The following is a 9214-nucleotide window of genomic DNA, read 5'->3' on the forward strand; positions in this document are numbered from 1 at the left end:
GACGTGGGGAGAGGGCGCCGGGCACGTCAGAGCCCAGAAACCCGACTGTCCGCGCCAGGCGCTCTCCCTCGCCTTCATCACCATCAGCCCATCCGAGGTGCCCTGGCTGTCCCGATGCCCAGTGCACAGCCTGGGCGCTTACACAGCTGGGCACAGATGTGCAGACCGTTGGCCATGACTCAGCGTGGCAGATGCTCTCACAGAAGTAAGCGTGGAGGGAGGGCCAAGGGCGCACCTGGCTCCCCCTGGGCTCACAGGAGGTGACGGCAGCTGTGTCGTGGGGGTTTCGCTGTGGAGGGGACGCTGCAGGCAGCAGGGCAGCGGTTGGAGAGTACGGTCCCGTGAGCACCCCTAGCTTGGCGGTGCAGCCGAGAGGTGCTGCGTCCAGGCTCGGGCACCTGGACAGGGGCCGCCGGGCAGGAGGCGGCCGGAGCGCAGTCTGAGAACAGGGGCTGTGCCAGGCCCGGAGAGGGCCAGCGGCCGCGCGTCCCCGCCTTTCCGTCCCTCCGCCGGCTTCACCTGCGCCAGGCCGCTCTCTGGTTCATTGCCTTGAGCTCCTCACGGTCACAGGAAGAGCTGAGAACCCAGTGCATGCGATAGCGCCGTGCGGCTTATCGCACAGCGTTGATAACCCCCCATCGCTGCGAATCTTTTTCAACAGTTTTCATTTCTCTAGTGTAAGAATTCCAGGCTCTGTTACAAAATCTGATGCTCTCAACAGCAGCATGGCTGAGCAACGAGGGGGTGGAGGGGAGGCTCGAGGGCAGGCGCAGGGAGGCAGCCTGGGGCTGGCATGGAAGATGCACGTCAGGGTGATCGGAATATAAAACATCTCCCCCTAAAAAGCATTCTTCAGTTTAGAAAGTGGACCCAACCTTCCAGGGTGAAGTCTCTAGAAAAGTGGATTTGCAAGTGGATTTGAAGAAAGCAAGGGCAGTGGTGCGCCATCCTGGGCCATCGCCATCCTTCCTGCCACGCCAGCCCCTCCCTCTGGCTTCCCTTTTCTGTTCATTCCCCCAGGAACTTGGGATTTTGTGACACATCGTTGACGGGGTCCCTTTTTTGCTCCAAGCATAGGTTTCAGTTCCTGATTTCTCCCCAGCTGGCCGCTGTGGCTCCAGGCTCTGCCCGCTGGCCTTGCCTCCACACCACGGCAGCCCTTCCTTGGTCCAGCCCTCGTGGCACCTGACCGTCACCTCAGTCCCTCTGTCTTACTGAGGCCCAGCTCTGGGTCAGGGATGCTGGGCCCTGACTCTGCAAAGAGAAAGGACATGAAACTCAGAGAGATATGGTTGCCTGGTTTAGGGCCTGTGCCTACAGAGGGGCAGGGCCAGGATTCAGACCAGGCCTCCATGACCCTGCAGCCTCTCCTCTTCCTGTGCATCAGGGGACTCTACTCAGATCCTGTCACTCCCTTACTCAGAACCCTGGCAGAACAGGCCAGTGGTGAGCTCTGACTGGGAGGCTCTCCACGGCATGCCCCCAGGTCTGTCCAGCTCGTCTTTCAGTAGATGCCGCTGAGTCCCTGTTGCGTGTGCTTCAAATTAAGCCACCTTCGGTTCTCAGTCAAGGGACACCTCAGTCTCTGAACAGCCAGCTACCTCTTCCATGAAGCTGCTCCCTGTCCTCTTCACGGGGCATGGTCCCTTTCCCTTTAAAACCCTCCTGCCACTTGGTGTGGACCTCCTATACTGTGTTCCCATTTTCTCGCTTGAGTCATCAGCATTTGGGTTGTATTACCTCTGTCCCTTCCACCCCTCAGTGTCCACTCCAGCCTGGCCAGTACTCCTGGCCCCTTCAGGACAGGGCAGTCTCTTGTAGCTTTGTGTCCCTGAGTCCCTGACAGTCATTCCACTGGAGAAGTAGTGATGGAGATGTCTCCGAGCTTTTGCAGGAGGGCTGAGGCCATCGACTGAAAGGAGAAACAGATCTCTCCTCCGTGATAAACTATGCGCATTTAGTGAGAGTAGCTCATTGGCACAAGAAGGAAAATTTGACTATCTAAATGGTGGTCAGTCTAAAACACTGTGCCCATCCTTAAAAGATCTTTCCTTCTTTTTTTGGTAAAGGTGCTATATAATTCCGAATTCTGATACTGAGAGTTCCAACTATTTCATATATGGACAAATAGTAACAGCGACTGCATGTTTTCACTTAGGATACGTGAGGACTTTTCAATTTTACTAATACTCTTGCCCTGCAGGTAAAAAACAGAAGCAGAATACTTAATGGTAGTTTTCACTATCTTTACCCCTCAGGCTTAGCCACACATTGCTTGGAAACATTCTTATCGGTATTTATGTTTTTTATATCCACTTTGGAGCACAGATTTCCATTTAAATCAGAAGTAATTTACTTGGTGTCTTAACTCCCACGATAACATTGTATTGGCAATACATTCCACCTCTCACTGATTAAACACTTAACTCCAGCTCAGCATGAACTGCTACCTTTGGATTAATATATCCGTACAAATTTTCTAATAATTTGTTATTCTGAGTAAGATAAAAATGCTTACTTTCCCTGGGGAATATGTCATCAAAGGTCGTTTATTTTGTTATATGGAAAATTTTTGTTAGCTGTGTCTTTTAAATCATGACTGTTTTGTTTGTTTATTTAGTTTCTTCAGATGGAGGTACTGAGTCCTCTGCCTTAGTTGATGACAACGGCAGCGAGGAGGACTTCAGCTATGAAGACCTCTGCCAGGCCAACCCACGATACCTGCAGCCGGGCGGGGAACAGCTGGCCATCAACGAGGTACTGGGATTGCACAAGACGGTGGCAGATACTGGATACTGGATTTTCAGGGTCCACAACCACTTCAGACTTGGCTCTCTGATGATTTTTTAATAATATATTCTAAAACCTAGAACTCTGATTAGAACAACACTGTGATTTTCGGGCATTGTCCAGGAAAATTTAAGTGCTTAAGCTTTCAGGATAACTGAGGCTCATCCCTTTCGGTAGTAAGAGCTGCAATCCTTAGCATTTGGATAGTGCTTTCCAGTTCATGAAACACCCTCCCTTTCGTTATCCCATGTAATTCTCACAACTGATCTAAGAGGTAAACGTTATACTTGTTATCCACATTTTAATAAACGCCCAGATGAAGAGATTAGATTACTTGCTAGCAAATGGCAGAGCTGATATTAGCCACATGTTTCTCACTCCAAATCTGGTGTTCTTTCTACCATGCGATAGCTTCAGCCCTTTTTACAGAAATCTTTCTAGAAGGCACCTCCAGCTTTTGGCGTTCCTGAGCAGGGTGTGTGGCACGTAACCTCCCCGTAAGTTAGCATATCCACTGAGGTCACCGACTGTCACTGTAGGATGTGATACAGTATGTTCCTGGGAGCCAAGGGAGGTGTGCAGAAATGCTGCTCCTGCAGCTGGTGAGCGGACAAGCCGTGCCAGCTGCCACATGTCCCATGATTATGCTACGATCTCTTTAATTGCCGTACACTATAAAGTTAGGTAGGAAACCTACTCGAATTGCGAATAATATGTGGGTAATACACGCTGGGTGATGATGTGAGGGGCTTCCCGTAACATCTGCGTGACTTTAGAAGGCTTGGCTCTGTAACACCTAGTTTGGCTGCTCAGAAACCATTTGTGGAGTGAATATTCCGGATAGTCAAGTTTATTAGATAACTGAACCACAGCTCATTGAGCTATGTATACATTTTTTAAAAGTGGATTTGGGGTTTCCTTTAAGAGCAGGTAAGAGATGCCCACGTGATTTTGTTTTTCCCAGCATGTTTCTTCAGTTTATTTTGTGTAACCCGTCAAATAGTAAGGATCGACCAGACGCCACTGGTGCATCCCAATGAGACCTAGAAGATGTCAGTGCCACCCTCACACGGTGGTTCCTTCGATATCCTGCCCACCTACTGTCTGCGCTGAGCACACCCCCGTCTCCGTTTCAGCTGATTGGCGATGGCAGCGTGGTCTGCGCAGAAGCCCTGTGGGACCATGTGACCATGGATGACCAGGAACTGGGCTTCAAGGCCGGTGATGTCATCCAGGTTCTAGAAGCCTCCAACAAGGACTGGTGGTGGGGCCGGAATGAGGACAAGGAAGCCTGGTTCCCTGCAAGCTTTGTCAGAGTAAGTGTGTGGCACTTTGTGCTGTTTGAAAGCATCCGTGGGGGAGCAGAACCGTTTTGGGCCAAATCCTACTCTTTATACAGATTCGCTTCTCTCGTAATGGTTTGTAATCCGGATGTAAGAAATTAGGCTGGGTCACAGTAAACATTCTAACGAAGGCAAACATGTTGTTTGGCGTGGCTGCTGTGGTCCTCGGGCCCACGGGCACGGCCGAGGCTCTGCTAAGCCCGTAGAGACACAGGCTGGGGCCAGGCTGCCTTGTAACTAGCCCCAGAGAAGTGGAACCCCGGGAGGTCTCCTGCCTTGGTTCTGGCGCCGCCTCCCCCCACCCCGTCCCAAGTTACCTGTCGCCTGTGTGTGGACCACAGTTGCGAGTTAACCAGGAAGAGCTGTCGGAGAACTCCAGCTGCAACCATGGCGGGGAGCCAGACGAGGATGCCAGCCACAACCACCACAGACACTCCGAGAACAAGCACCAGATGAGGACGAACGTCATCCAGGAGATCATGAACACAGAGCGGGTGTACATCAAACACCTCAAGGACATCTGCGAGGTAAGGCGCCAGGCCCCGGACCTCACTGAGCTAGCACATGGCTGCATGATGTGCCCGTGTGGTTTCCTTCCCGCGCCTCCGTCTGGGTCAGACCCTCACGGGTGCACACTTTTCCACACTCCTCCACACTCCTCATTTCTCTCACCTCCATCCTGGCCGTTCCCCTGCACAGACTCGTCAGGCACCTGCCGTCTGCACTGCTAGGCGTAGGTCACTGTGGCTGTCCTAGCCGGTGGTGCAGCAGTCCTCTCTTAAGGGCACTTTGCAACTGTCTCTTTTAGGACTTAACTCCTGAGGTTACTTAAAGTGAGTGATTTTCATAGGAGGCCACACCCTTACTTGACTTTACAAAGAATCACTGGTTTGTCACTGTCTACAACCCCGCTGCAGCCAGCCACCGACTCACAGGCAGGACTCTGCGTCAGTTAGACACAGACAGGGGTGGGAATTGGTTTTATCTGGTGATATCCAGGGTTCTGTGATGTCATGATGTTCTACTTGGCAGTAAGTTGTATAGTCTTGTCCTGATTTCAGAGAACTGACCATTGGTAGATGTGTATCTCAAAGCGGTTTTTCCTCCTATGGCATTTTTCGTTTTTACGGATTTTGTATGAGCACCGCACTGAACTGTTGTTTGCCTGGCCCGATCATTCCAGCTGCCCTGGCTGTGGGTGCTGATGTCGGCACCATCAATTCAGCCATGACCGTTCAGCACTGAAGACAAGCTGAAGTCAGAGAACTGCCTGTCCTGTAATCCGATTAGCTAGCCACATAGACATGCCCGTGTTTAGCTTATTCGTGCCAACCATCTTATTCCGTTTAAATGTATGGTGGAAGAAGTGTCCTTAAAGTGGCATTTTAGGAAAATTAGGGTAATTGCCAATAATCGTTGAGCACTGACTGTATTCCCTCCCTTTATCTGAATTAACTCAGTTAATACAGCATTCTCACTAGGCAGGTCCTATAAGCTCCCTATTACAGATGAGGAAACTGAGGCATAAAGAGATGAACTGGTGGAATCAGGATTTAAACCCCGGCAGTCTGCCCCAGAGCCTGTACTCTGAACTATTACATACAGTATATAGATTTTCTGTTGAAATTCTTATCAAATAGTCAGTGGTATGTGTTTTACCATGTGGCCAGTGCAGTCTATTTAATGACATGATGCTGTTTGGGAGGTGGCTATTACATATAAGGATAGCCTTCTTCCCATCCCACTGACTCCTACCCAAGCTGTAGAGTATAACTGTGGTATTGTACATGGAGAATTAATTAGTGCTCTTAATTAGTGCAGGCTTCTGATAAAGATCTACAGATATATGCTGTCCATAGAAGGTGGGTGGTGTTAGAACCCCTGGGTAAGACGTCCTTGGCTGTGTGCCGTGGCCGGCGGCGAGCAGTGAGTAGCTATTCAGCAAGTGATGACACTGCATTTGACAAGTCTGCTCAGCTGTGAAATGGAATTAGGGATGGGACAATGATTATCTTAAGAGTTTGGGAGAAGTGTGACAATACCAGTTTTTGAGCTCTGGTATTTAAAACTTGTTTCTGGAAACATCATATGATTTCTTGGATTATATTAATAAATCCAACCATGTGAGCCTTTTTGCTTTCCTTTTGTTTTTTAAATATCTATGGCAAATTATAGTCACAGAAGTATCTCATCAGGGGACCCACAGAGGTTAAAATAATTTTCACTAATTCAAATCCACTCCAAGATCATGGCTTTAGGCCCCCAAAACTGTATTATTCAAATAATAATTTCTTTGAGTTTCCAAACAAACAAAAAAGTTTACTTTCGTATTTTGCAGGGCTATATTCGACAGTGCCGCAAGCACACGGGAATGTTCACTGTTGCACAACTAGCCACTATTTTTGGAAACATTGAAGATATTTACAAATTCCAAAGAAAGTTTCTGAAAGACCTCGAGAAACAGTACAATAAAGAGGAACCTCATTTAAGTGAAATAGGATCCTGCTTTCTTCAACATGTACGTCACCGGTACTTCTTTACTAATAACATCTGGTTAAGCAGTAATTTTGTTTCTTTTTTTTTTAATTTAAAAATTAAAAAAAAATTTTAACTTAACATACCCATGTCATAAAAAAGTAATTTTGAAACAAGTCTTTTTTATTTTATTTTTTTGTTTGTTCGCTAGATTAATTTTCCATCAGATGGAGATGTTCCTTGTAAAATTAAGTTGATTGGTTTATGTGGTTAATCTTTACCCAGATATCCCGAGTGTGTCTTTTCAAAATCCTTTTATGTTGCTTTTGGAATAATTTCTAATAATATCTAGCACTTTTCAAGTGCTTATTTCAAGCACTTTTTTGGGGGGTTTTCTTATATTGACTCCTGTAAGGCAGGTATGTTTATTTTCCCCATTTTATAGATGAGGAAACTAAGGCCCAAGATCACACCCTAGTAAGTAGCAGATGTGAATTCAGACCTAGTGACTGCTGAACATTCCTGTGATGATGACATGAGTTTATCATTTTTTAACTGATGATTAACTATTACTGTTTAATACTAAAAAATTTCAGAGGAAGATTTTATTTCTGGCCCAAATAGGGAAGAATAAAAGTAATAATAACAATGACAGCAACACCACCCTCTTCACTTCCTGGGTGCTGGGCCCGGTAGCATCCTAGAGCTGGTCCTCTGGGTCGATAGATTTTAGTAGCTGAGGATAATAGTGCAGGTGAGAAGATCAGCCCCGTAGGTGGCCTGGACATATTTGGGACCTTGTAACAGGACTGCCTTTGTGGCCAGTGCAGAAGGTTCCTGAAGAGGAACAGTAAGAGAGAAGCTGTGGACCAGGTCAGGTTGGGCTGGGGGTGGGATGGAGGCCCCGGGAGGGGAGTCACTCTGTGCACAGAGAGCAGGAGAGTGTTGCTGCCGCTGAGGAAGGGCCGAGGTCGCCTGGCCTGGGGAGCTGGAAAAAGAGAGATTGTTGAAATGGATATTCTTAAGGAAAACCCGACAAGACTGATCATAAGCACAGAGGAAAAGCAGCAAACAGAACTGTGTGTAGGGTTTTGAGTCTCAAAGAATTAACACGCGGATTAGGAAAATCTGTTTCCCAGGGAAACCGGAGTTTGTTTTTGGGCATGTTGAGTCTGAGCACACGGAAGCCCCGGCCCTGGAGCAAGACACGGGCAGGAAGGACGGCCGCCCTGGAGAGGGTGGACACCGCGAGTGCGCCGCCCAGCGGCGGGGGTGGCGTGAAGGCTACACGCAGGGCTGAGGAGCCGTGCCACGGGGACTGTGCCTTGAAAGTAGAGGAAGGGCAGGAGCCCAGGACACGTGGAGGGAGGACGGGGAGAACGCCGCTCCGCCATATCATGATGACATGATAAACTCATGTCATCATCACGGAATGTTCAGCAGTCACTAGAGCACACACCTAGGTCTGCATTCACATCTGCTACTTACTAGGGTGTGACCCTGGGCCTTAGTTTCCTCATCTATAAAATGGGGAAAATAAACATACCTGCCTTACAGGAGTCAATATAAGAAAACCCCCCAAAAAAGTGCTTGAAATATAAGAGACTCTAGATATTATTTATTAGGAGCAGGGCAGGTGGTGCAGTGGAGGGTGGCAGCGGCCCCAAAATGAGAAGGTGGGGACACGGGGGTCAGCAGAGGCCTTTCCGTCTGAGGTGACAGGGTGACATGTGTGGCAGCCAGACTCTAGAGCATTAAGGAGGAGGCGCATGGTGAGGAGGAGAAGGTGTCCAGTGGCACCTCTTGGTCAAGGAGTCTGTTAAAGTGGCATGATGAGGCAGGAGGGAGTCGGACGTTGGAGCAGCACCCCCTCTTCTCTGCTGCTGCTACTGGAGGTCAGATCACAGCCGGGGGCTGGAATGGGCCGGGTGTGCAGACTCCCAGAGCAGCCGCCCCGACCCCTGGGGAGCCTGCGGGAATGCCCCTTCCTACCTAGGAGACCAGGGCAGAGCAGCTAGGGGATCCGCCCTCCTTGCAGGAATCCATCCCCCTCCTTCCCGGGAGTGTCCCTTTGAGGGGGCCGGTGTTACCTGTCCCTGTCACAGTGGAGCCACCCCAGAAGCTGACGCAGCCCTGCCTTCCCCTCCGCAGCAAGAGGGCTTCGCCATCTACTCCGAGTACTGCAACAACCACCCGGGCGCCTGCCTGGAGCTCGCCCAGCTCATGAAGCAGGGCAAGTACCGGCACTTCTTCGAAGCCTGCCGCCTGCTGCAGCAGATGATCGACATCGCCATCGATGGGTTCCTGCTCACGCCGGTGCAGAAGATCTGCAAGTACCCGCTGCAGCTGGCCGAGCTGCTCAAGTACACCACGCAGGAGCACAGGTGAGCGACAGTGGCCTTAACCCTGCAGGTGGCGCCTCCCGGGACAGCTGTGACAGGCGGGCTTCAGTGTCAGCCTTACAACCCTTTCAGTCAGCTCTACCGGAAACGTCTTTGGATTGTTTAGAATGCGTTAACTCCTGAAATAGGATCATTGAAACGCCTCCGGAATAGCCATTCCTAGAGATGAGAAAGCAGAACCCTAATTCTTTTTTTTTTTTTTTT

The 9214-nt window shown here is 49.5% G+C and overlaps 1 protein-coding gene across 1 annotated transcript in view; it reads left to right on the forward strand.

Annotated features, from left to right (window-relative positions):
• The first annotated feature begins 3933 nt into the window (after positions 1 to 3933).
• SPATA13 (spermatogenesis associated 13) overlaps positions 3934 to 9214 on the forward strand; it is a 15294-nt gene continuing 10013 nt past the window's right edge. Inside the window, exons 1-4 of the mRNA XM_012649905.1 lie at positions 3934 to 4106; positions 4475 to 4660; positions 6472 to 6651; positions 8760 to 8992. Coding sequence (XP_012505359.1) covers positions 3981 to 4106; positions 4475 to 4660; positions 6472 to 6651; positions 8760 to 8992 — 725 coding nt within the window. The 5' untranslated portion in view covers positions 3934 to 3980. The remainder of the gene's footprint in view (positions 4107 to 4474; positions 4661 to 6471; positions 6652 to 8759; positions 8993 to 9214) is intronic.

Source organism: Propithecus coquereli, unplaced genomic scaffold (assembly GCF_000956105.1).
Source record: "Propithecus coquereli isolate 6110/MARCELLA unplaced genomic scaffold, Pcoq_1.0 Scaffold306, whole genome shotgun sequence".
In the NCBI taxonomy this organism is placed as follows: Eukaryota; Metazoa; Chordata; class Mammalia; order Primates; family Indriidae; genus Propithecus; species Propithecus coquereli.